The 27,955-nt window shown below is 39.1% G+C and overlaps 1 protein-coding gene across 4 annotated transcripts in view; it reads left to right on the forward strand.

Annotated features, from left to right (window-relative positions):
- Positions 1–5: 5 nt before the first annotated feature.
- Positions 6–27,955, forward strand: part of PARG (poly(ADP-ribose) glycohydrolase) — a 61,098-nt gene continuing 33,148 nt past the window's right edge. Inside the window, exons 1-8 of one of the 4 annotated variants that reach the window (XM_038140572.1) lie at positions 6–379; positions 3,213–3,279; positions 5,671–6,645; positions 7,631–7,817; positions 8,903–9,025; positions 9,698–9,781; positions 10,875–10,949; positions 26,116–26,208. In XM_038140572.1, the coding sequence (XP_037996500.1) occupies positions 250–379; positions 3,213–3,279; positions 5,671–6,645; positions 7,631–7,817; positions 8,903–9,025; positions 9,698–9,781; positions 10,875–10,949; positions 26,116–26,208 (1,734 nt within the window). In that variant the 5' untranslated portion in view covers positions 6–249. The other 3 variants (XM_038140573.1, XM_038140574.1, XM_038140575.1) reach the window with 3 other exon arrangements.

The raw sequence follows: 27,955 nt of genomic DNA on the forward strand, positions 1-27,955 counted from the left end.
CCCGGTCCCGCTGCTTTGCGGGTCGCCATGGCGACGGGGTGAGGCGCGCCGGGCGCCATCTTGCTGGAGCGCCGGGCCGCGCTCGCCGCACGCTGCTCGCTCCCGGCCCCGCCGCGCCCCCCGCGCCTTGGGAAGCGCCCGGCGTGCGGGACGGAGGATGCGGACGGGCGGAGCCGCTGCCGCAGCGTCGCGCCGTCCCCGGGGGGCGGGTGCTGGCCGGCCCCGGCGGGCAGGGCGGCCCCGCCGAGGATGAGCGCGGGCTGCGGGCGGGAACCCCCGCGGAAGAAAGCCCGGCCCGGCCCCGGCAGCCCCGGCTCCCAGGGGGAGCGGCAGGAGGGGCCCGGGGGCAGCAGCTCCGCCACCGCCGTGGGGAATAAAGGTTTGTACCGGCCCCGGGGCGGCGGGAGCGGCCGGGCGCGGAGCGGGGCTCGCTGGCGGCCGCGCCGCCCCCGCCTCCTTCGGCCGCCTGCTCGCTGGCGGAGCCCGGGCTGCGCTGAACCGGCCCAGCTGCGAGCGCTGCTCGGCGCCCCCCGCCAGCCCGGGCCGCCCGCGGTCGCTCGTGGGACCGGGCCGGAGGCTCTGAGTCTCCGTGTCCCTCGCCGCCTCCCGGGGCGCCGCTGCCTTGCTGCTGCCGGCCTGGGCAGCGTCGGACGGCGGGGGCCGCGTGTGCCTGGGCACGGAGCCCCCCCGCCGCTGCCCTTCCTCGTCTGGCTGGACTTGTCTCTAACTTCGCTTGCCGGTGCCAGCGTGTCCTCTGTGCCCCAGCCCCGCGGTGTGACCGGTGCGCGCCGCTTCCCCTGCAGGATCTTTACACCGGTTTTGTGCCCGATTCTTTGCAAGTTCCCGCTCTTAGTGCAAATCCTCGAGGAGAGGTGTGAGCCGCTAAAGTTAGCGTGTTCCACGAGAGAGGGCACAAATATTTTCTGCGGGGAAAAAGGCTTTCAGCGGGGGTTGTGCCCGGCTGTGACACAGGGAGAGCCCAGAGTATTGACAGGAGCTCGCCATAAGCACGTGGCTGCCAGCTTGGGGTGGGGTGGCTGCTCCTCCTGCCGCCTAACAAAGGTGTGTAGACCAAGTTCCCACGTGGCTTTCTTAGTTTTGTTTTCTATTTGGAGCTAAAGCTGTGAAAATTTTAATGCACCTCTTTCAGAAATAGAAAGGAAGGCATGGAAAGGAGAAGACAGATTTGCTGTCATCGGTAGCTGATGAGTTAAATCTCACTAAGCCCTAACTAGGAGACAGCTTTGAGTAGATGGTACTTTTTGGTTAGAGGTGTACTCTCCTACAGAGTAAATGAGAATCTTCTGAAAATCAGGGTGTTTTCCTCAAAGGTAGATTGTAAGGGATTATTTGTTTTCTGGGAATGGTTGAGTTATCTCTAGTAGAAATAAATATGCCATTAAAAACAAACAAACAACAACCAAAGTCTGGTTCTGTTTTTTATGCTGAGAATAAGTTTGGGTTGTCTTTCTGTTGCCTCTTGTTTTCACCACCTTATCTGTAGCAAAAAGCCATGCTGGAAGTATGAAAGTGACGTGTGTTGTGTTGGAGGGCTTATGTGGCTGCTCAGGTGTTGAAGTTCAAACTAAAGCCATTTTGTTCTGTTCTGGTGCTGCTGCCATCATTTCTATTTATTGTGCTAATAAATAAGTATTTTTTTTCTCAGCACAAGTTTACACCTCAGGAGGTAGTCAGCTGCCTTTGAGGAGGTTTATTTGTCCCGTGTTTTAACATGTCTCTTCAGGTTTTTGTGTTTGGTTTTTTTTTTTTTTTCTGGCTGCTTACCTGTAGGCAATTTGGATTAACACTTCAGTTGTTAGGAGAAGGTGAAATTTGCTAATCAGAATAACTACTAGATTTAAGTTTAGTGAATCTTTGGAAATAAAAGTCTTTGCACTGTTGCTAGTGCCATTGCAGAATAGCTAAAAATTATTTTAGTATTTTCTGGAGATTACTTCTCTTCTAGAACCTGTGGTACCCTCTGATGAGGGTATTTGATGAGCAGCTGTGCAAGAGTGTTCAAGGCCTTGAATGTTAGGGAAAGTGTTTATGAAACAATGTCTCTTAAGTAACATCTGGCCTCAGCCATCTTTGTTACAAGTTACACAACCTCCATTTGCAGAAGGCTGCTGAGACTTCTGTGCTCAGAATCAGCAAAGCCAGGCATGATTTACTGGTTTTGAAGTTCTGCAAAACTGTTACAGTAAGGCACTGCAGCTGCTCCTTACCCAGCTGAAAGCAGAGAGCAAACACCTTGCTCAGTCAGCAGTGGCAGCGAGATGCTTTCTCTTGGCAACTGGAAGGGGAGGGAATTGAAGCTAGTTGCCAAATTTGCAGAATATCTTTAAATAACAACTACAAAAGTAAATACCCCTTATACTAATAAAGACTGTTTTCTATTTTTGAAAGAATTTCTTTGAATTTTTTCTCCCCATCCTCCCCCAAGTCTCTGCATAATTAATTCACATGTTGCTGTTCTATTGGCAGCTTGTCTGAGCTGCAGCAACGCGTAGATAAGACTGGAACTGTCTTGTTGGTAGTAAATCTGGACAAATTGTGTCCTTTGTTTTGTTGCTGTTTAGGAGAGTGAGTATTGAAAAGCTTTTCAAACTGTTTATGAATGGAGGAGAAAGGAAGTCGTCCTTTTCTGAGTGCTTGTCATTTATAGGGTGTGCTATGCTTATATTGAGCCTTATGTTTCACAGGATGCTACATACAAATAAAGTTCTTGGATGGGTCCTCAAAGGTGCCTTGTTGTTTGTTCTTTTTTGATTTTAAGTTATGTCACATTTCCTCTTTGTTCCAAAATTCAGCAGAAGCTTTTGGGGCTCACTGTGGTGGTGACTAAAGGTAATGATGAGAGCTAGAAAGTTCAAGTTACTTTGTTTTTTTCTTTGAATTCTATACATTCACTGTATATTTTAACCTTTAATCTGTATTTAAAAAAAAAATAGGTTGGATGAAAAAAATCCCACCACACACCATGCCTGGAATTTATAGAGATTATTATAAAACCTACAGCTGCTGACTGATGCAAATTAAATATTGCATCACATGTAGCTAATGTCCGGATGCTCCCTCTAGTAGAGATGCTAATGAGAGATTAATTGGAAGTGTTTTTATCTTCACCCAGTACAAATGATCTTTTTCATGTGCAATGATGTTGCAGTTTTATCATGTTTCATGTAGTAACAGTGAACTGTGGTTTTCAGTTTGTAAACAGCGGACAATTACCAGTTGGTTGGAGAACAAAGGACCCAAGACAACGGAGTCCAAAAGGTAAAAAGCACAACATAAACTCGTTCAAAAGGTGTGTTCTTTGAGGGGCCTGCTGGGAGCTAGAAGTGCAGGTTGCCAGTGCAGCTGGCTAAATGGAGGCAGCCCCGTTTCTGCTGCTTTCCTTACCTTGGCACATCCTCTTGGGTAACAAACTGATATTTCACTGCGAACAGCTAGGTAGTCCCCCTTCCATCCTCTCTAAACACCCAAGCCCAGACTTATTGCTGATGTAGATTCCTGAAGCATGTCACTGTTTAGGTGAATAAATACATCTGTTCCTGCAAAGCAAAAGATGGGAACCTGGAGCAAGGAAAGGCAAAGTGGGAGTGTTGCTTCCAGTGGCAGCCAAATAATCAATTTAGTTGTAATACCAGACTATGTCTTTGGTCAAGTTCTGCTTTCATTTTTGTTTGACATAGGGCACTAGCAGTTGCAGGTTTGCACTGATAGTCCTGCAACCAACTCACTTGTTAATTTACAGACAAAAATCTGTTTTGGTTTGTCTCACTGGACTGCAATTGTAGTTTAAACATGTGCTGTTTGGTTTAATTACAGCTAGAATTTACAGGTGCTCAAATGTGCTTTGAAGCTTTTTTTTATTGAAGATGTTACAGATTTTTGCTGCTGTATGATACCAGGTTAAGTTTGATATTTTCAACTAATGTGGTCTGTCAGGAGCAGTGATTGCATGGCTGTCTTAAAGTTATACTCCAAAGAGCTTAGCTGTCTGGTGCAGAGGAATATCAGATATTTTCTTTTTCCCGTAGTTGCAGTTGTAAATATGTGGGTTAATTTTTTTCTTTGGTGTTTGCTTATTAATAGAGATCCAAGTCCATAGCAGTGCTAAAAATAGTTGGGAAGACTTGTGATAGTGATTAATACAGAAGTATGCAGGGCTAATTTCAGGCATATAGATTCCAATAAATCAAGGATGTCAAGAGGATTCTTAAGGAGGGAATGAATTATTTTAGTTTTTTTAAATTCCCTTTACAGAATTGCTCTTCTATGCCCTTCTCCATCCCTGCTGACAGATTAGAGCCTAGGCAACTTTAAGAAGCAGATTTGTTGCGTAAACATTTCATGTGCCTTTCTATTGCAGTTAACATCACAATTTTAATTTAAGTTGGCAACAGATATTGTCAGTACCTTTAAAGAGTGATTGAGATGGCAGCAGTATCATAACTCTAATTTTTGTTCATCAAAATTTGCAGGAATACATGCATACTCGGGAAGCTAAATTATCTGGAAAAAAAAGCCCTCTAAAATCCTTCTGTTTTCAAATAATCATCCTGTGGATGCAGTTCCAAGCTTTTATCTCTCCTTAGCCTGAGTGGTCTTTTAGAAGATGATCTGTTACCATTCATGGAGAAAGTCAATGCCTTCAGGAATCTACAGTCTATTAAAATGTCCAGTGGCTGAGTTTAGGATGGTGTGATAATTGTATAATTTCTTAGTTAGTATAAATGGGAAGCTGGACAGTGACCAGAGTTTAGTGTGCTCAGTTTCCATTGGGAATATACGGTGCTGTAACAATACATTCATACTGTTTAGAGTGGTGTTCTCACCAAGACTACTCAGGGTTTTGTTTTTTTTTAAATATTCATGTGTCCTCTAATTAACTTTCTTTATCAATACACTGAGAAATTATGTGATACATAAAGTATGTAAATGTGAAACAACTTTCTGACATCTGCTCATACAAATCTCAGTTCATTTCCCTGTGCTATCATCAGGGCATATTTCTATCCTGCCCTGCCTTACATGAAGACAAATCAGGTTATTTTTCTCTTAAAAACCTCCTGTTTAATGTATATTTTAATTTTTGTTAGCAGTTTGAAATATATTTTACACTTGAGCTTTTGTATGGAGTTTTTTTGAAATCATGGGCTGCTTATAAGAGTAAAGAAGTAATAGGAGACTGGACTGCTGTGGCCTCTTTGATGAATTTGTAGCTCTGAGGGAATGGCCATAAAACCATTTATTTTCTTGCTGATTGTATTTAATGGATAAAAGTAAAAGTTATGGAGGACTTTATCACAAGTTCTAGGTTTTTTTTTTTTTATCTGGAGAAAATAGCTAAATAATAGCCTCATAATGTTTAGATTTGAAGATCTAAACATATACATTCAATGATAATGAATGACTGGAAGAGATTCCTGAGGTAAGCAGCTGATTGATCATCCTTTGGAGCCTTTAAATGGAAATAGGTTGCTAGTAACCTACAGTCCTCAGTGCAGTAAAACCTGTTGCTCCTGGTAGTGTTCACTTACAGAGTAGAATGAATAAAAATCTGTACTTTCTGTTGTTTCTTTGTCATTGTTCCTTAAAAAAATGTGCACGGAAATTTCATTTGGAAATAAGACATTAAATTCCCTTACTTCTTTTCCACAGCTTGCACAGCAAAATTAATAACAATACTGAAGCAAATCCTAAGATGACTTCCATTAAAAAAGAGAACTTTTGTGAGCATGATGTGAAAAAGCTAGAGAATACTTGTCAGCAAAATAATGCAAAAATGTCTGTGGAAGTTGATTCAAACCAAGTAAATTTGCCTCAGACGGGCAGCATGTGTAAGTGGGAGGCTGAGGAAAAAGATGCAGTCTTAGATACAGATCCTGTGCAGGGGCTACAGTCTGCAGACCTCTTTAAAAACGCCAACATTAATCAGATGCACAAAACTGGCAAGGAGAGAGGCTCTGAAGAAAGCAATGCTACTTGGACTCAGAGGAAGTTATCAGCAAGCCGGGCTTCAAAAACAGGAAATTCAAAACCTTCCAAAGACATCGAGACAGATGGACAGGTGGCTTCATGCAATTCACAGAAGCTGAAGAGTTGCAATTCTGTCTGTTTAACGGGTGAGCAAGAGGAAGGGGATGTAGTTCCAGAAAGCCCACTTTCAGATGCTGGTTGTGATGCCTGTGTATCTGATCTTGGAGGTCCTGGGAAACTGAGCAAATGTCAGAGCAGTTCAGGGGACTCACCTGCTTTTGAGAAAGAAAGTGAACCAGAGTCACCAATGGATGTGGATAATTCTAAGAATAGCTGCCATGGGTCAGAGGCTGATGAAGAAACAAGTCCCTTTCTGGATGAACGAGAGGAGATTAATATGTCAAAACCCATAAACAAATCTTTTAGAATTCAATATGGGGATGCTGAATTGGAGTCCAGGAAATCACGTTTTTCTGCCAAGGGCTGTGAAAGCTTTGAGGAAGTAGATAATTCTGTTAAAGAGGACACGCTACATACAAAGGCACCTGGGATCTCTCCTGCTCCATCATCAGAATGCAAAGGTGCAAAACAGGGTGTGAAGAGAGACTCCAAAATCACTTCTCACTTCATGAGGATACCTAAAGTTGAGGAGAAAAGGTAGCGTTCTGTCTGCCTCTTCATCTGGTTTTTTCATGCTTGGAAATTTCCTCCTTGGTGATAGAGTTTCAGAGGCTGGATTGTATAGTTTTGCAAAATGTATTTTAAGATACAAAGGCAACTGATGTAAGATTGAAATAACTTGTTTTTAATGGGGCTGTTTGTGGGGTTTTTGAAGGATATGTTTGTCCAGTGCAATTCTTAGAATTCTTATTAGTTTGATCTGTCAAAAATATTGAATCTATTTTTGTTGAACTGTCAATGCTATTGATGCTTTAATTGAAGTAGACATGGGAAAATTCACTTTTGAGAGCAGTTGTAGAGATGTTTGGGGGTTTTTGTTGATGTTTTTGGGTTGGGTGGGGTTTCTTGGTTTGTTTTGTTTGGCTCCGTTCATAATTTGGGAGAGAGAAGGACTGGTGATTACGCTGCAGCAATGGAAACAGGAGCCCTGAGCATGACACAGGACTCTGCAATGCCAGGTGTTGTGGAAGGACAAAAGGATAATCTCGGCTCCGAAGACCTTTGATTTCAGTGGGAGCTGAGAAGGGGAATAAGTATCTTAAGGAGTGAACAGAAACAAAAGGACTCTATGTTTTGGTATAACATGCAATTCTTTGACTTGACTCAAGTCCTTCATGTAGGGCAAGAAATTCGTTTTGCACATATTTACTGGGGCATTGTCCACAGATAAGCCGATCCTGTTGGGAAGGAGCATGGCTCTGCAGAGGAATACCCTGCTTTGCTAACCCACTGCAGTTCTGTGAAGGGTTTTGTCAGCCTGTAGGGAAGAATGTTTTGGTAGACAAGTACTTGTGTGTTTTGGGGAGGGGTGGTTAGTGGTGGGAGTTCTCCCCAGATAAAGTTTTGGCCTGAGGCTGCAGCAAAGGCTGGCATCATTGTAACCCTGGGGTGGAAGTTTGTGTATTTTTCTATCAATTTTTTCAGTGGAGATAAACTGTTTCAATGCATTATATTTTAACAGCAGGAAAGAAAAGTGTGAATTCAAACCCCCGAGGCCAGGAAGGAAGATTGCTAAATACACACCACCTCCTCTGCCGACCAACAAGAAATGGTTTGGGACCCCGATTGAAGAGATGAGAAGGATGCCGGCGTGTGGGGCCCGTCTGCCTCACCTGCGACCCTCGGCCAACCACACCGTGACCGTCAGGGTACAGTCATGCACTGCCTTGCCTCCAGCCCAACTTCTGCCTCTAGTGTTCAGTCATGTGAAATGCCACCTGTCTTGCCACTCCTTGCAAGTGGACTGGGGCAACTGATTTCCTGAAAATTGACTCTTCTGGTGCATAGAATTAGGATAATGAGATCCAGATGAAAAGCAGGGTTTTGCTGCCTCAGTCTTGTTAGGGGCAAGTATTTTTGTTTTGTGGGGGTTGTGAGTGCTTCCTTGACTGAATTTTAAAGTTTGAGAATTTAAATACTCTACAAGTAAAATTGATACTTCCAACATTTTCATGCTATGTTTTCATTTCAATGTGATTCTGGTTTGGGTTCAAGATGTACAAAAGGCTTAAGATTGTCAGGAATGAAGCAGAGTTTCTTGCAATTTTACCAGTGCATTTTAGATCAAATCTAATAAGTTTTCCTTTAATCGTTTGGAGTAGTATACAATCCAACTATTGTTGAAACAAAACGTGACCGGAAATCTATGAGGTGATGGATAAATCCCGACCAAAAGAAAGGCACATTGAGTTTAAATACTTACTCTGAGACACTTCGTGCTGCTAGAGGGCTGAATAGCAAATTAAGTCTTTAAGGATGTGGTGTTCTTTTTTTTACTTTTCTGATGTTCTGATGTGGAGTAAACTTGAGACATTGCTCTAGCTATAATGATTCGTCTTCACTTTGAGTGTTAAGTTAAAAATACTATTTCTGCATATAACTGTGGCTACATTTGTGACTACATTTTGAAAATACTTAGATGAAAATATGTAGATGCTTTAATTGATAAATAGGAAATCTTTAACTGGTGATTTGATAAATAGTAATTGAATATATTGCCTTTATTTGAGTGTGTTAAGGTGGCGTCCTTTTCAACAAGTATAATGTAAGATTAACGGGTGGATTTTTTTCTGAGTAGCTATCATGTGATCAGTTTGTAGCTTTCCCCTTTCCAAAAACGATGGCTGTAGATGAGAGCTTTTTAAACTGTGGTTTTGCTTACTTTTTATTTCTTCCACTTAAAAACTTGAAAGTAGAGTCTGATTTTTTTTCCCCCTGTCCTTCTGTGTTACAGGTAGATCTTCTGAGGGAAGGAGAGGTACCTAAGCCTTTTCCAACTCACTACAAAGATTTGTGGGACAACAAGCATGTTAAAATGCCCTGCTCAGAACAAAATTTATACCCCGTAGAGGATGAGGTAAGATTAAGTGTTTACAGTTGTGTGATCAAATAAGTTTGTTTCCACATAGATGAGTTTTCATTTTACTGCATTTGCTCAATTGTCAGACTGACTATGTCAAGTCTGAAAAACTGGATTTTGGGTCATGATGCTTCAGACAGAGCAGAAGACTTTTTTTTCCAGGTAATTATTTTACTTAGACAATGATTTGATGATATATATTTTTCTATACTTATATGGAGTTTAAACTTGAACTCCTTATAAATGATGTATTTATTTACTTACATATTTATATGTTATCTATTTTGTGTGTGTGAAGCAATTTGCAATTTCAACAGTGAATGAATTTGTCAGCACAGTTGGGTTCTAACACTCTTTCAGGTATTGCTGATAGTGAGGTGTATCTGAAATTGCAGAGATTAGCCCTGCATGCTTTGTTGGTCTGGTATTTCTTGTCACTGCTTGAGACTTAAACATGCCCACTTCAGATGGGTGAATATAATCAGCAAATGTGTCCTGTAGTAAAAACTCTGTAATGATTATTGATACTCGACTCAGAAACGAAGAATTCTTATAGCCTCTATTAAATACACTTAGTCTTTTCACTTACTGATTTTACAAATGACAGTAAATGTGTCTTGATGTTTTGAATAATATAATTTTACCTTGTTTTGGGCTTTTACTTTAAAGAATGGAGATAGAACTGCTGGAAGTCGATGGGAACTAATCCAAACTGCCTTACTTAACAAATTCACTTGCTCACATGATTTGAAGGTAAGCCTGTCAGTTTGAAATCAAGTCTAAATGCATATAAATACATTCAGGTTGTCTGTGTACTACCAGTGATTCTGCCTTGGTTCTATTTGTTTAATGACTTAAAAAAATAAATTATAAAAAAGTCTCTTTTGTTCAAGGGATTTCTTAAGAATGAAGGTTCTTAATGAGTACTAAGTGTTACCAGTGAATTCATTCAGGTTATTTAAATGAATTGCCATTTTAAGATATACACAAAACTGTGTTTGTCCAGCAGTATATACTAGTCTTTGGTAAACATAACATGAGGGTTTTATGTAGCCAGATGGTCAGGGATGCACAGGTGAGAGGGTTGGAAACAGTAACTCTTCGCATCAGTTCACTCCACTGAAATCACAATTCAAGCTGCTGACAAAAATCTGTAGATTTTGGAGACTAATGCTCTTTGATAACTTTTACAGTTATGTTGGCACAAAGTCTTACAGTAACATGAATATTGATTTGGAGCAGCTTAGAGTTGCTTTATGTTTTTTTGGTGAAGAATAATGTAATTGAGGTTATACCTGAAAGGCAGGGAAGGAGGAGGATGCAAAAGCTATAGATAAACTTTAAATGAACAAATAGACCTTCCCCAGCAACTGAGGAGACTTCCCTTGATGTTATTTTACTTTTTTTTTCCTTTTGAATTTTTTAAGGGTGGTGTTGTTGTAAAGGGTCTATTAAATTTGCTGTGTTTCTGATTTAAGTTCCTAAACTGGTGCAACTTCTGCTATATTGCTTTTATACCTTAAATAACTTTTATTGGTCCTGTTAACAAGAGCAAGTGTGGGATGGGGAATGTTTATGTTGATTGTTGGGAGATATGCCTTGTCTTATTTTGTGTTAGGAGAAAAAAACCCCATAGACTGAAGCTTATTCATTGCTAAAGCCAAACCAGAGTTCAGAATCAAGGATTTTCTCTATATTAATAGAGCAAATTAAGTGTTCTGGATTTTGGTAGGCTCTGTGGCAGGTTTCAGCCACCAGATGGTGCTGTTCCTTTAACAAGGAAATTTCCTACAATGGTTTTTCTTCCAGTTATAATTAGCTCTGTTTTGTTGTCCTTCTTCCTTAGGAGGCCATATTGAGGTACAATGTTGCTTATTCCAAGAAATGGGACTTCACAGCTCTTACTGACTTCTGTGAGAAGGTAAAACAAGTTGATTTAAAATATGGAGACAAGTAATATGAAAGTGACTATTTTGCCTATATGTCTCAATGCTTTCGGCTTTATTTCCATTTTCAAGAGTAAATGTTTCCAGTTGTCAGATATCTTAAGTGAGCAGCTATTTGGCTGGTAACTTCAGCTGAAATAATAATTGTACTTTATAAACTGACTTAATTTTAGATTTTATACATATAATTGGTGTTCTTCTGTAATAGCTAAGCTTCTTGAAGGTAAGGTGAGAAATGCCCTTTTCCTGTTTTATGACAACCAGATTTATTAAGAAATACTGTTAATATTTCCAGTGTAATGTTTTGTTTTTTAAAAAAAGTCTTGGTCTTTTTTCCATTTTTGTAAAACTTCAATGTTATATTGCAGTGGTGTTTGTATAGACCGTGTTTTGCTGGTATAGCAGGAAAATTTTGCTATTTGGTAAGATGGTGAATTTAAACTGTAGAGCCTTTGAAAGACTGGGATGGGTTTTATAGTTTCAAGTATGAGGTATTAGTACTTTCATGGGGAGGATGGAAAAGAGAAATTAATAGTAGGTCTCAAATGCAACTTGGACTAATATTAATGTACATCCTGACTGACAATTAAAAACTATGTTAATAAAAGCATAATGAAAGGTTAAGTGAGATGCAGTAGAAATTGTATTTTTCTTCAATACTTCAGAAGTACTTCTAAAACACACATACCTGTTTTTGTGGGAGGGGCTTGCTAAGCTCTGTTACGACTCGGTGGAAACTAAATTTGATTTGAAGTGAATTTTGTTTGTTCTGTATGTGAATAGATGTCTGCTGAGGCCATATGATCAGAGGAGCTGTTCTGTTCTCTCTGTTGCTGGTCTCCATTGTGTGTGGGGGCTGCTCTTTCACAGAATGAATTTTCTTTTGCATGCAGCACAGTGTTATTACTACTGACAAAAGGCACCTATAGAAGTCCCAGTGGTATCTTACCTGCAAGCCATGAGAGCTGCTGTGCTCACCCATCTTGCAGATTTAGTGTTCCCCCTCTCATCTCTGGGGTGGCTGACATGTCTCCATGTGGACAGTCAGTCCCTGCTCCTGCTGACTCTCCTGATAAGCAAAATTAACTTGTCCTGTTCAGTTCACTTTTGTGTTACTGAAGTATACATACTTAAATTAGAATGTTTGAAAGTATGAGTGCTATTCAGTTAAAAATCTGACTCAGGAACATAACAGATTTACATCATACTGCTGCAAGCACAACTGAGCTTGTCCTGATGTGTTCACAGTGTGCATTTGGGATTTTGGAAGCTCTGGGTGATTAGATTCAGAGATCATTAGCCAGAGAGCGTAAGTAATATCAGCTGTCTCCAGAGGAGAGGGAACAATAGGGAAATAAACTGGGGATCAGGCATCAATCTTTCATGAGGATGAAAAGGAAATTTCTGTATCCTGGGAATGATGATTTATTTGTGCGGTTCTCAGATGAAGGGCAGAGATCTGTTTCATACACAGATTTTCAGCCAACTTAAAAGAGTGTGCAGCAGTATTTTAAATAAGAAACAGCGAAGAGCTTGTGACAGAGTTGCCTCATGTAGACCACAGAAGCAAAAACAAGCCCTGGTTTGCTTTGTTAAATGTACTGAGTTTAGTGAACAGGACATGTGGAAGGGATAGATTTCACAGAGAAATGCTTGAATTTTTCCATTATTAAGGAATGTGTGAACTTTCCAAGTTTGGTAAATAAACAAGGCATCTGCTTTCAAAGAATGCTTGCAGTCTGTTTAAGTGAGCAGCTCTTGTATGAAAGTTGCCCTCCTCTGTGGAAATGACCTAAATATACTGGCTGTAGTGAGCTGTAGTGCTTTTAAATTTATTGTATTTATGAGTTAATGATGAAGGGCTAATGCATCCTAGCCTGTGTATTTTCTGGGTTATCCTATGATTTTGATAGTACAGAGGAGCTGTTTCAGGTGTGCCCAGCCAAGGTTGAGGGGTTGGTTAAAAGGAAAGCTGGCCTGAGTAAGCAGCCAAAGGGAGTGGCAGCAGCTCAATAGAAGGAGATGTGGTCACAAATATGTATCTTAAAAGAAAAAGATTAAAACAGAGTCTGAGATTGTCAGATATGTATTTATATTGTCGGGCACTATTGATTTTCAGTGGCTGCTTAACCAAGGAATTTGTAGTCTGATTTAGAAGGGAGCTGTGTCTGTAAATCTAGTGGTGTCTGTTTGGAGGATTATTCAGATACTGCTTCAATAGGTCTGCATTTGGTTGTAAAGTGCCTTTTGTTATTTTATATTCTGCTTATGGTACAGCTCATCTTATCTATTAATCTCCTAAATACTGTCATATCAGTCTTGCATTGGGCTTCCTATTTTGGGTAGTTCCTTGCAAGTTATGCTATCAAAATATGCATTATTTTTAAGCACTACTTTGTAAGATTCAAGTCAATTTTCTTATAATAACAATAATTACCAGTTTATTTGGCTTAGGTTTGTTTATCCCTTGAGATGAAAACACTCTCAGCTTTCTTAACTAATAGGAAATATATATCATGTATGTGAGCCAAGATTTTTTTCCAGAACAACACAGCCTGCAAGTTCTGCAGTTTGGTCAAAGTGTTGTCAGAAGAGGGAGCCCTCACACTTCCCAAAGCATTCTCTTGAATATCAGTTAATGTGTGGCAGTATAATTCCTGTTTGTACAGTGAGGTAAATTGGGATGTTTGGATTCCTTTCTGTTTCTTTTGACAATTTCATGGAACTTGTATATAGAACACAGAACTTGTTCATAGAACAGTGTATGTAAAGTTCTTGGCTGTTTACTTCAGACATCTGACTCTTTTGCTGTTCTCTACAGAGTTTCCACAGTGTTGTATTGATTTATTTTGCCATCTGTCTGTTGATATTGGCATACATGCATAGGATTTTTTTTTTAGTTTTTACTTGGTGGATGAAAGTTATTAGTGCTAATATTTTTCTTTGTACATGCAAAATTCTTGTCACTTGGAAGTCATCCTTGCATCTGTTTTCCCAGAACTTACCTAGAAGCCAGGAAAGAGTAAGCATCAAGCAGAAAAGAAAATGTGAGGAAACCACTATGGATGGAGCTGTATTGGAACCCACAATGTGTTATAGATGAGCTTTATTTCTGGGGGTGATGACGGGTTGGGTATTAATTACATGCTTTTGCTCAGTGGTGCTATGTACTGTGGTAGTTTTTATTTTTCTTTCTTCTAGATTTGCCATTCCACTTCCAGGCAAAACCAAGTTATTTTTCTTTTTCCCAAGTGTGTGAAATAAAAAGTCTGGTTAGGCCATTCAGGACTGATACCTTAGACTAATCTGTGCCAACAGCAACTTTATCTAAAGGGAATAGTAGAGCTCTATCATTTAAGAGAATCACATGGTCTGATGCTTTAGATTGGGCCTTCTTGTGCTGGACATGCTTTGTTTTTGTTATATTGCTTTAAAGTCTCTTAGAGTTGAAGTATAATTCTTGTCAATGAACTCTTCCTCTTATTGCTTGCCTCTGTCCTGCCCTTTCAGGAACAGAGGAGTGTTTAAATCTGAAGATGGCATAGGGCAAAGATTGAGTTTAGGTAAATTTGTGTGGCATAGGCAGTGATTGTCTCTGAGCTGCTGCAGCTGGTCTGACAAATGGATCACAATACCTCTTGCAGGTTCAATACAGTGGATCCATAACTATATTTTGTTTGTCTGGAGTCTTTGGTCATCTTGGTGGAAAGTTTAGGAAATGGAGAAGATACAGGGAGAGGAGTCAGGAGTGATGCAAAGGTATGTAATAGTTTCCATATGAGAAATGTCTTAATAAGTTAGGATCATTTCACCTTTTCATCCTAATTGAGGAACATGAGTGATGGGTGTAACAGTGCTCTCCAAAAGGAATGTAAGAGAGGGTGAAGAGGAAATTACTGTCCATTCTTCTAGAACAGCAGTTAAGGGACACCAGATGAGTGTTCTTAGCAGGTAAGGGTTTCAACACCAGACAAAAGCAGTTATTGAGATACTGAATGCTGTGGAACCCCTTGTCAGGGGAGCTAGAGGATGCTGTGGCCTTACATCAGGTTTTGAAGGAATTTGAAGAAATTGCTGTTAAACAGATCTCATTGACACCCACAGAGATATTTTGGTGGACTCTGGGAATTTCTGATAGTGATTACTGCAAATGAGGAAGTGCTGCTGATTACTTGTGCTTCTTGCTGTTAGACTTTCCTAGGAATCCTTTGCTGCTGTGCTTTCATTCTAGTGTTGTTCTGTTGTACGTGGAGCTATTGTTCATTTTCACATTTTTATGGCTTGGCTGGATTGAAGCTGAGAGTTGAGACAAGTGGCCTTGTCATGCAGGGTATGTTGCTGTATAGTGTGCAATATGAGATGTTGCTGACAGAAAGGTATGGCATCTATACATTAGACTCCTCTAAGAGGCAAAAATAATAAAGGTCATTGACATTTTAAATGCTTGAATCACTTAAGGCACTTATGCCTTTCAAAATTTGCTTTTCCAGACTCTCTTTAAACCCTTGGTGCCTACTTGACTCAAGTAGGAATTCTTAGAGGGGATATGCTATCAGTATTTTTGCAGACACTCTCCACTGTGTAATACTCAATTTTCAACTGATTTAGAAGATTAGATTTGCTTCTAGTATAGAGAAAATAGTTTAGAGAAAACTATATCTGTGTCTGTAGTGCCTGTGTATGCCTTGTGGTCTTTTTGTCTTTTGGGAAAGCTGTTGAAGCAAATCAGTCTATTTAATGGCCAGTAATTGCATATTTGCAGTTTATTTCCATGCAAATTCAGCATTCAGGAAATCCTTTTATATTACAAAAGAAGTTGTATATCTTTTACCTTTAGATTTTTCTAAAATTTTAGATTTTTCAGCATGAGGGAAGAATTTACCAGATGACTTTCTCTGTCCACCTCTTTCTCCTTTTCCAGTCAAGCGTGAGGTCGCTGGCTTTAGCCTCAAAACTGACTGTTAGCAGTTGGGGTTTTTTGTGGCACAAACCTCACCTTATTCTAAAATCTGATAAAAAGCCATGTAGCAAGAAAATAAACTCATACGTCAAACTGAAGGACTATATTGCTATTTTTCTAGGCCCTTTAAAAATAGTTGTCCTAGAATTAGAGCTGTAATTAGTTTTGATACAATATTAGGAAAGGAGTTCCATTTCTCACTTCTTTCCACACTAACCCGTACATGATGGATGCTACTGCATGCTGGATCCTTTTAGAAGTCCAGAACAGCTGGCATGTGAGACTTTGTTACCATCTGCTTTTACATGCAAGTCTCTATTTGTAAGTTTTTAGAATTTCACTTAATGCCTTTTTAAAATTTTCCATAAATGTAATTTAAAACCACATAAACTAAGTAATAAGATAAATATGTAAAGAAATTGATCTAGAAATACAACTCTTTCTATTTTCCACAAATACCACGCATCCATATTATATATTTTTGATCTTCCAAAAGTCTGGGTTCCTTTCCTTGCAAAATTGAAGTTAACTCTTGTACTAGAAATGGGTTTTTGTTTTCACAAATTCGTGCCATTTTAATTTCAGTCTAGCAGTATTTATATGGGTATATGTGCACACACTTTCTAAAATGCCACTTTTTCTACTGCAGGTGTTGTGTGCAGATTCCAGAGTATAAGAGAATATTCTGAAAGTGAGGAGTGATGGAGCTTGTTACAATGAGTCTTGTTAGTCAGTACTTTGCACTTAAGAATAATTAAAGTAAATAGAAGAACACTGATGTATTTCACTGGAACACCTAGCACATGTGTGTTGCTGATTGTGGTGCAAACCTGTAAAACCTGGGATAATATCTACAGAATGTGCTTGAAGTGTAGTTTGGCCAAAGTGTAGTTTCTCATTTAAATGTATGCTGGTACCTAGCATACTAACATGTTTGGGCTGAATTTGCTACTTTCAGAAAATGTCAAATACAAGTAACTGAGTTACAATAGATCATGCTAAATGATAGAGAACTGAGCAAAAAAAATCTGACATGCAAATATTGACAGTGTGTCTGCTTCCTCTCTAAGAAGAATTGGTTGCATTTTGAGATAACTGAATAAAATTAAGAACTCTCTTGTCAATGAAATGCTCTACTTCAATTGCAGAATTGCAGACAGCCACAGAACCACACAGTCTTCTGTGGGTGTATAGTCTTAACTTTAATAACCTCAAAATTAACTTGAGAAAATTTTCAAATTAACCGTGTAATTTTGGAAATTATGGTTCCATTTTTTACTGTTTTTTCAAACTTAGATCTAAAAAAATGACTGTAAATCCAACATGTCAAAATGAGGCAAATGCAGCGTAGTTTAATTGGATTATGGTTGAGCTCTAGATTTTCATTCATTTGAAAAAGACTGAACACAGAACACTGCTACAGTTAAGTATGTGCATATATTGGGAAATCTTTATGTTCTTATAGGGTTTCACCCCACTCCTGTCTCCTTATACGTCTTATGAACCATGACAGTCTCTCCTGTTTGTTTTGTTGTTTGAATGACCTGCTTGAAAAAGTGATTGCTGTAATCAGTGAAACTGGAATAGAAGGAATTTTGAAGTACCAAATTGTTCTGGTGACTGGGTTTTTGATAAATCATTTTTATAATTGTCTGGACAGTACTAACAGAAGTGAGCATTGTATAGAGATGTCAGCACTACAAATGTAGGCTTTTAAGCAAGAAACAGAATGTCCCAAGGCTGAAAATAGCCTATCCATTGCTCCTTGTTGGATTTTACTTTAGTCCAGATGTTTTCAAGCAATTTTCATTACATCAGATTACCTTTTTAAAATCTAAACTGAAAAGATCTTTTGAGTGTGCCATGAAGGGTTTTCTTTTCACAGCAGCAGAAAGGAATTTATTCCCATATAGAACAAAAGGTGAGCTTTTCTGTGGTGGGGGGAATATGCATCTTGTACACATCCAAAACATTAGAAACTAAGCATTGTAGAGGCGAAAGAGCATTGAATTACAGACTTATTCTTAGTTTTCTGTACTGGCTTGGCAGAACAGTTGAGTATTTTTTAAGTGGTGTTTTGTAAGCACTGTTGCAACAACTGTTAAGCTGGAATTATCAGGGAAGGGAGAGCTGCACATAGCAGGTGCAGAGATATAATTATGCTGTGTCCCAAGTGCTTGTGTATACGCAGTGCTTTAATAAAGATCTATGTAAAGGCACATTCTGAATGTCTCTTTCGTAGTTTTTCACTGTATTGAGAACATCCCTCTTTGAAAAACAAAAGAAAAACCCCCTAAAAACCCCCTAAAATTCTGGGTTTAAAGGCTGCCTTCTGATATTTGCTTTGTTTTGTTTTGGAGTCAGAGAACTGTTGAATAGATTTCTTTACTTCTGTTGAATTATGTGTAAGTGATCATTTATCTGTGCTCACCAATGTATCCCAAATGACTAAGAGAAGTTTCTTTTTGTTGTGAGGGGGGCTTTCCTTAGCTGCTTAGTGCTTTTTTAAAAAAAATTATTTCTAATGTATTGAGCGGTTAGAATACAAAAGCCCCACAAAACCAGCCCTGATGGTCAAAGCTTTCAAGAGAAATGCTCGCTGAAAAGGTGTACATGTAGGTAGGGAAGTGATAAAGAGGAATTGCCATTTTTTAGGATGACTATAAAGTATAAAGGAAGTAGATTGTAATTATATTCCTGAGTTTTTCCCTCCTTCCTTTTCGTCTGAAAAACTGAATTTGCTTATATGGTTTCCTTGGAGAGTTTGTTACTGCTGCCATGCATTCTTTAAAGAGCAGGTTTTCAAAGGTGGCAAAGTGTGTACCCTCAAGATGGTCTGAAGGTCTTATTTGGCCAATAAAATAGAAATTACTGGATTTTTTCTTTAATTATTGGTAATTTTGAGCCTGTGTAATACTGACAGTTGAGCAAAAAATGGTCTACAGATTGGTTAAAATCTGCAGTGGTATAGTTTTGTCTTTACTTGATCCTTTTTTTTTTCCCTTCTGCCTGTGCTTGACTCTTTTTGTTTTGGTTTGGTTTTTTTTGGCATGTTAAAGAAAATAGTTTTCATAAGGGTAACAGCTGTGTTGTCTCATGAGGCTTTTTGTGCAAAGGTTTCAAAAGTGGTTGCAGAACGTATTTAGTATCTGAAGGCTTTCAAATGCTTCTACACTGTTTTTAAAAATATTTTATAAATCATAACAGTAGTAAATATTTTCCCCCTATTACTGTATTCAGAGAGATAAAAGTTTTGAATAAGCCTGGAAACAGATCACTTTTACTGGTAACTTGTATCAGGCAGGTGAAAGGTACTTTATCTTCCCCTCATGTTACAACTCCTCTGTAGAGACAAGGTCATTGTCCTCTCCACTGCTCTACTTCTCTAGAATAACTTGAAAGTACTTAGAAAGTGATATTTGGCTTTTCAACCCAGGCCTCTGCCACTGCTTTGGAAATGGCTGTGATGCTTCTACCCGTGACAGAATCACTCTGCAGCAGCGTAGAGGTAGAAGCTATGGGTGGCCTGAAGGGTAGTGAAAATGACTGAGGTTAGATTTCCAGTTCCTTGCAAGTATAAACTGGGCTTTATAAACAAGTATAAAACCATTAAGAGGAGATTGAAAAATAAACACACATTCTTCTCTCAGATTTTATTTAGAATGTTTAAAAGCTCCGGGAACAAAGCAGCAGTTGTTAAGGATGATACACCTGAGAGATTATTCCAGAGTTGGATTGGCAGAAGACATGAATGAGCCTTTGGGGGGAAAAAATTAAACATAACCAAATTAACCTCTGCCTTGTAAGCTGTCTTCTTTTTTCATTTTGAAGTGTCAGTTTGTGGTTTTGATAAATGTCAGAAGCATTCTTGTTCTCAAATAAGATTCTTCTCTGCATAATCCAGTGTTACGGTTTCTTTCTTCTTTCCTCCAAAGATTACTTTGTCCTTCCTTTTGTTTCTAATCAGACAAGCGCTCAATAAATGGGATGGATTTGACAGCAGAGTGTGTTTCCTACTGAATTAGTTTTGTAAGGGAACTGGAAGAGGCAGATGAGCGTTTTCTTTCCTGCAGTTTTGGAAATTCATTGACATGATAAATTGGGAACTAGAATGCACGCACGTCACACCCTCCACCCCACATTTCTTCTATGTTTCAGCCTTGTTAATATGTACCGAATTTGACGTTATGATGAGTCTGTTTTACAGATGCATGTGAGTTACTGGGCTGCAGCCTGCTGTCTTTGTCTGGGTGTGAGTACACTGATAGTTGTTGCACAATGTCTTTAAGTAGAATTGATCTCCTCCCTGTGCAGAAAGAAAGGCTTTGTAGAGAGCACTGCTTAGTGAAGCTTGTTTTGGGGGTTTAATTTAAATAGATTGGTTTTTAAAGTCACCCAATAAGAATTTGCATGGGCCTTTTTGTTGTTTGTGTGTTTGTTTGTTCAGTTGTTTTTCCTCAGCTGTTCCAAATATCAAATTGAGAAAGTCTTCTCTTAGGATTCTGTAATGTTTAAAGGCCCCTATGACAAGGATTAGAGGAAGAAAGGGAGTACAGATTGCCCATCTGAGGTTGGTTACTTTCAGGTAAAGGACTTCAATGTCATAACCAGCTTCTTCATTATTTTATTGGCACTGCAGAGTTCTAGTCATGGATTTAGACTTCCCATGTTTAAGTGTTAAACAGTGCAAAAAAGCAGGGGACTTGTGGATGAGACAGGAGAGCAGGGAAATAAATACAGGCTGCTCTGGAAGGAAGAGAGAATGAAAACAGTGCAATAAAGGAGCAGCCACATGTTGTGATTGTTTGAGCACACTCAGGTGTTTAAATGCCTCAGAATCATGGAACCATTTAGTTTGATGAGGACCCTGAAGTTCATAGAATCCAACATTAACACGGCACTTTCAAGTCCACCACAAAACCACATCCCTAATTACCACATCCACACATTTTTAAAATACCTTCAAGGTCTTTTTTTCAGCTTTGAAGTATTTCATGTGCCTCTAAATACCCTATAAAAATATAAATAGATATTTTATTTGAGACAAATTGAAAATAGTGAAGAAGGAAAAAGAAAAAAACCTATTCCTGAAATTAGGAGAATGAACCTTCTGTAAATAGAGCACATACAAGTTATTTGGCTTGTCCAATTGTTTAGTCCATTATCACCTCTAACCATATGATATCTTACATTAAAATAATTTGGAAACTTGTCACTGGAAAGTTCAGTGTAGTAACTGTAGATGGTTCAAATCACTGACAGCATGAGGCATTATGGCAGCTGTGAAGGAAAAAGTCAGAAGGTCAGAATCCATTTGAATTAGGAAATAAGAGACACACAGTCTGAATGAAGCACTCTGGTTTTCCTCTTCATCCTTAAGAACATGATTCAGTTGGTCCTTGTCCTGCCACAGAAGTTAATATGGGCATATAAAACCAAACAAATTGAAAGCATTAAGCCATTGCTGTCTTAGCATGCTGGCTGCCTGTTGGCATGATGGCTGTGCCTTCCCATGTGATAGATAGAGCTGTCCAAATGTGGGTACCCTACGTGCAGTTTGTTTGCTTTGATGAGCTGTCAGATTTAGATTTAAACTCTCTACCATCACTATCACCCCATGCTACCTCAGATCCTTCTTATTAGGCTGTCAGGCATACTTGTCTGCTGCATTTTGGAGGACTGGTTTATAGTGACAAGAGGCCATTACTTACAGCCATGTTTAGTCAGGCCTCTTTGCTGCAGGATTAATGTTCATTTTGCTAAATTGCAATGCAGGTTTGGCCAAGAGCTCATACCTCTGCTACGGCTCACTGAGCCATTTGCATCTTAGGAATTGGAGCCTTAAGTCCTGTTCATTTAATCAGTCACTCCAGTGAAAATAGTGATGGAGTTGCCAAATTATTTCTTTGGTAAAAAGCAAGTCATGCTTTGCAACTCTGGCTCCATATACTTTTCCCTCAGGTTATAACCCCTGCATGTATTTAATTCCTACGTATTTTGCATGGCTGGAGCACTGATAAAGTCAACACTGGATTTATGTTTTTGTTTCAAATACTGAAGGAAGCTGCGAAGGACAGTAGTGCATAACAAGGAGAGGAGAAACTGATCAATTGTTTAAAACCAAAATTGCTACAGTACTTAAATGTATTTTACTTTATGAAAACTTGTTGACAACTATTTCACATTTTAGAATTCCTTAAGTTAGAAAGCACATGTTAGTTCCTTTAAAAATGGAAACTCAGTCCTTTCTCTTAATATTTGCAGAGTTTCAGCCTTGAAAAACTTGTATGCAATTAAAAGCACATTAGTGAATTTATACAGACATTCCTGTACTAGCAGATTTACTTCCAAGTGAGGTGCTTGTTTTAACAACTTCATTCTGATTAGAACATTCCTGCTTTTTCAGTGAGAAGAGTTGCAACCAAGATCTGCCTTTGCAGCCCTTTGACAAGGGTCATGACTGGTTCTTTTTCACTTAACACCCACTCTGCACACATCTAATAATGCAGGACTTTTTGGTAGGCTGCTTCAACTTATTACTGCATGGGCAGACTACCCCCACCTCCAGATTATTTTTCTTGATTTTTAGAATCAGCAAGATGAAGGATCTCAGGAAATTGTCAGATGAACATGGGAACTGATGAAATGTGGTGTGTGGGAGCATGTGTGCGTGTTTGAATGGATGGAATGAACACATTCCTCTTTCAGCAGCATCAAATATGTAGAATGTGCAATGTCACTCTAAATATGCTGGATTTTACATTAGTACAAGTCACTGCTTCCTGAAGAGAGTTGCCTTCTAAATAAATCTCCCCTCAGTTCTGTGACCAGGTGTTCTCTCTGCTGGTGCTAGGTTCTTGAGGTTGGCATTTGCATCGTGGGATGTCTGCCAGATGTAGCTGTGTTGTCAACACTCCATGTCCTGGAATTCTTTTACTTTCCATGATTGAGTGTTCCTTTTTTGCTGCTTTCACAGCCTGAAAAGACTGTCACAGGTAACACGAGGCTCTGTGTTGCACTCAGCATAGCTGAGAATATGCAGTGACAGTGGTGGGTCTACAAAGCTGCCCGTGTGATGGTGTGCTGGGTGAGTGGTCAAAAGAGGCTGTGAAGGACAAGCAGCCAGGGGTTTGCAGGTCTGCTTTTTCACAGAAACCTCAAAGGAATGTTACCTGTACAGGAAGGGTGTCAGGGCAGACAGGGTCAACTTTACCAGGCCACAGATGGATGTGGCCATTTGATAGAGAACAATGCTGAGTTAGGAGTTTATTGACAAGATCTCACAAGATTATATATTTGAAGTTGTGGGCTCCTCATGGCACCCAAAACTCTTTTAAAAATTCACTTCATTCACATGTAAGAATAATCAGAAGTCAAGGAAAACACTTTTGGGCAGTAACACCTCTAAATGTTGCCATTTTTCATTAGTGGAGATCTAGTAAAACTCATGCATAGAAATACTACAGAAAAGAAAGCATACTCTGGTACGTCATTAGGAAGGTAAGAAGAAGGAAAAGTAGGATTTCAGAGTAGAAGTGACCTTTATAGTTAAGTATTCTGCATCAGAGCTGAGCTGTGCAATTGCTGGCCTGCCTCTGTTTTGGGAAGAAATTGTCTCACACTATTATTATGTTGTTTTCAAAGAAGCATAAAGAAAAGGTTGAAGTCTTGACAGCTCTGACAAAGTCCGGTGCCATAATGTGTCACCAGATAAGTGATACTGTATGGTCTGTGGCAGTCAGCAAAGCACAGCAGCCACTATTTATATGTCAACTTTAAAAGAGAGGAAGTGTTACCCGAAGGGAAGAGAATATCAGAATTTGACAGCCTGGTAGACATCTGAGGTTAAATGTCATTTTTTGAATAGCTGTAATTCATTCATTACATATTCATTTTATGGGTTGAGATCTGAAATTCCAGATTTTAAATGCTCATTTGGTTACTTTATGGTGCTTAAAAACATTGTGCCTAAGAACAGAGCAAAGTTTCCTGCTAGAGAGGATAATGTTATAGGTTAGGTCATTGTTTTCAGGGTGGGACTTACACTGTGTGAATATGTAGGTGCATATGCAGCCAGTAACAGGAGAGGGAGATGCATCTTGCTCAGTTTCCATCTTACTTTCAGAAGTACTTTGTTTATTACTTGGATTCTTCCTCATATCAAATGATTTTCATGTTTCCTAGGGTTGTTGTTCTTTGTAAGTTCTTCTTTCATTTTAAAACTTTATATTAACCCCTCGTTTTTATGCCTCCACAAGCAGCATACATAATGCATAGAAAGTAACTGTGTAGGTCTTGGTGTTGTTATATTTTCCTCCTTTTCCCGAACAGAAGTTGTTTGTGCTTTGAGCATTTGTTTGTGTTTTGGTTTTCAACTTCCTAAGTACTCTTATCCCTTTTTATTATTACTTGGAGCAGGAGACAACAGAGCCAAGATATTTCTATGGTTATTTTAATGAACTTGGAAGAGCAGAAGTTGCCACAGTTACCTTCAAATAATATTTTCAGTGTTTATGAGGATCGATGTGTCTTGAGTCAGAGGAACTATATTTTCCTTCTCAAGAGAATTGCCAGTGTCGTTTTTGTATTTTGAAGCCTATGTGAAACTTTCCATAGAAATGTGAATTGCAAAGCCCTGATAATATGACAAAAAAGATCTGTTCCTGTTGATTTCACAGTTAGTCTTAAGTGTTGTAGAGACTAAAGTTGATAATACCTTCATTCTGTTTCATCCATTCTGTCTGCAGCTGGTTTTGTGCAAAACTGGTAGCAAATAAAAATTTTAAGTGTTACTTGAAAAATAATATTGTGTAGTTATAAAGCCACCATTTCAGAATTTTGAGGATTTTAGTCTAAAAACTGGTAGAAAGTATTGGTCTCAAATACAGATTCCCTGCAGGGGAAGGATGGAGACAGACAAGTGAGCTGTGACCTTTGTCTTCTGTTCCCCAGCTGTAGTGCAAGGTGTGTGTTCTCTTCTCTCTTCTTTTTGCCTTGAGTGCAGCATGCAAATCTAACAGGCACTGGCATCTGATGCCTGTATCCACAGAAAATGGGAACAACTTCCACATCATAGGAGTGTGCTTTCCTCTACATCTCCCTTCAGCCTATTCATTCAGCAGACTGTGAGAGTTTTGAGGCTTTTGTGCTGCTTCACATATTGCAACTGTGCCACTTTATGTTGCATTTCTTTTTATAACCTCTTATCCTAGCTTTTATTAGAAGACCATTACCTACCTTAAAGAAATTTTTGCATCTTTGAAAAATAGGTGTGTGATATATGAATAGGCCTGTGGGTGGGTTCCTGGACTTGCTCTGAATATATTGGCTTGATAGGCTTTGGCAGCCAAACAGCGGGCCAGTTCTCAGGGGGGAACTGAGAGCAGGGCAAGAAAGGTTTGATGTGACTTGTTCTTAGGTATAAAAGCCTTGTGAAACATGAGTGTGCTCGTTTGTTTTCAGTGTTGTCAACTCTGGTCTCCCCTTCTCAGAAAGTATGTTAGAAGAGAGGGTGAGGCAGCTGAAATAGTCGTAGTGTCAGGTGTCCCACAGGAAGAGACTGAAAAGATTGCAACTTCAGCCTGTGGGGCCTGGCAGGCTGTCCCTGCTATGTCACAGTGGCTGTCATTCTTGAGGGAACATGTTGGGGATGGATGGCAGAAAATGCCCAGGATTGCATCCTCTTGTACAGGATTTCCTGTTGCTGCTGCAGAGGCCCACTGATCTGAGCCAGGAGTGCATTTTATCTGTCCTTTGTAGGAGGATGTCACAGGCACTTGTCTTGGACTATGACCTGAATGTGAAAATTGAGTAAATTATTCCAGTACTTCTGTGGTTAGGTAGTGATTTTTTCAGATGAAAATTTGGTTCATTGCCTTGGAAAGAGTAAAAGGATAACTTAAGCTTTCTTTTAAAGGGCATTTGGTGACATGTTTTCTCAACTGCGACTTTTGAGACTTGTTTCTGTATCTCAGTGCATTATTGCAAGGTAAATTCAGTGAGGCACTGCTGTGAAAATGTTACAGATTTGGTATGAAGCTAAGAGGACCTGTTTTTTGTTTGTTTCTTTTGCATGGGTCCTCTTTCCACAAACTTCTAATTCAACTATTCTGAGGTAAAAAGCTCCTATTCACTATTTCTGAGGTAAAAAGCTTTTTTTTTCCCTTATATTTTTTTAACAGGTTCTTGAAGATGCAGAGGCTCAACATCTGTTCCAGTCTATTCTTCCTGATATGGTCAAGCTGGCACTCTGTCTCCCTAATATCTGCACCCAGGTAAGCAAACCCAGCTAGCAAGTGCTGCAAACTGCAGCTGATGGCTAAGGTCAAAACATCAGAGTCATGTTATGTTCTTAATAAAAGCTGTAATTTTTGTGTTGAAGGCAGAGGAGACCTAAGGAGCAGAATGGACAATACACATCTGCAATTATGTAATAGAATGCAAAAAAAAAAAAAGTGAATCTCACTGTCATAGTTTTGGCCTGAACCTCATTAACCCTTTCCTTTCTATATGCTGAAGTTGCTTATTGCATTTCTTAAATGACCACACAACAAATCAGGTTGTAAAATCAGCCTTAGAAACTGGAACAATTGAATAATCTGATTCATTTTCTTATTTTAAACTGATCTAATTTTTTATTTTAGAATTTTTTTAATCTTAGAAGCGGTATTTTCATAAAACTTTCATTTACTTGGGAACATATTTCATTCTGTTTGGAGCTTGCACACATACAAACCTTAACTAATTCTGTGTTAATGCTATGGGAATTGGTCTGTAAGGAGTAAAGCTGATGAAAGTGAGTGAGGCTCGTCAAGTGAGCATGTATGGTACGTAACATATTAGTAGGGTGACAACAATTTGTAAACTTCTTTTTTACCATTTTCTGAATTGATTCTATTAGGAATAAGCAGGGAAAATATTTCCATACTTTTTTATGCTGCAAGAATCCTGAAGCATATACATAACTTCAAGCTATGAATATGTCTTACTTTTATTTTGCTGGTAACTGGATGAGGGAAGTGGTTTGAAAATGCTGTGAAGTTTCTGAAAACAAGTCAAGCACAAGACTTGCAAGACTTCTAGAGATTTTGTACTGCTAGGCAATGTAAATTGTGAAGATCTCTGTTGGACTCATTTTTTTGGTTAGACATAAAGATAAATTTGTTCTAATATAACACTATCCAAAATATTCTGGTTTTATACATTTGTAGAACTTATTAGAGTGAGCTTCTCAGGCTTTTTTCCCCCTCTAGCTGTGTGACTTCAGACATCATAATAAAGCTTGTTAATTAAATAGCCAGAAGACAGAATGAGATTCAGTGAATGTGAATGTAGTAGTTATAAGAATGAAGGGGTACTTGTTTGTTTTCTGGAGTCAACAGGGCTAGATATTCAACAGTCTAAATCAACAGCAGTTTCTGTATTCACAACTAGAAGGATGAAAATGTAGCTGTACTGGTGCTAGGCTAATGATGATGGCTAAGAATTTTTCCAAGCAGGTTAAAACTGTGTTTTAACCTCTTTCTCCTGTCAAGTGGGTTTATGGTAATGGTTGCTGGACTCAGCAGTCATAAAGATGTGCTCCTGCCATGCTCCATATTAACACATAATTTAAAAAATGAAATACCATGAATATTGTGAGCCAAAGCTCAAAATCACAAGGCTAATGCCTGATAAAATGAAAGATGTATAATACTTCAAGTTGGGGAGTTCTTTCTTCCCTCTGGCCATTTATTTCTTTTTATATTAAGGAAACACTGACCAGAGTAAAATGAAACTTCAAACTGAAGACCAAGTGAAACTGAGCTTTTTGTTCATTCTGATTATAAAAGAATGAATAATTCCACACTTTCTACAAATACCATCAGTGTTATTTCTTCAAGTAGGATGGAAAAAAAATTCAAAGCAAGTCATAGAGTTATGATCTGTGGCATGACTTCCTTGTTTCTTTGTAAAGTTCAAAGCAAGCTTATTGCAGCTGAAAGCATTTCCTGAGGGGTCTTAACTATACAGCTATTGAAA

This window comes from Motacilla alba, chromosome 6 (genome assembly GCF_015832195.1).
Source record: "Motacilla alba alba isolate MOTALB_02 chromosome 6, Motacilla_alba_V1.0_pri, whole genome shotgun sequence".
Classification (NCBI taxonomy): Eukaryota; Metazoa; Chordata; class Aves; order Passeriformes; family Motacillidae; genus Motacilla; species Motacilla alba.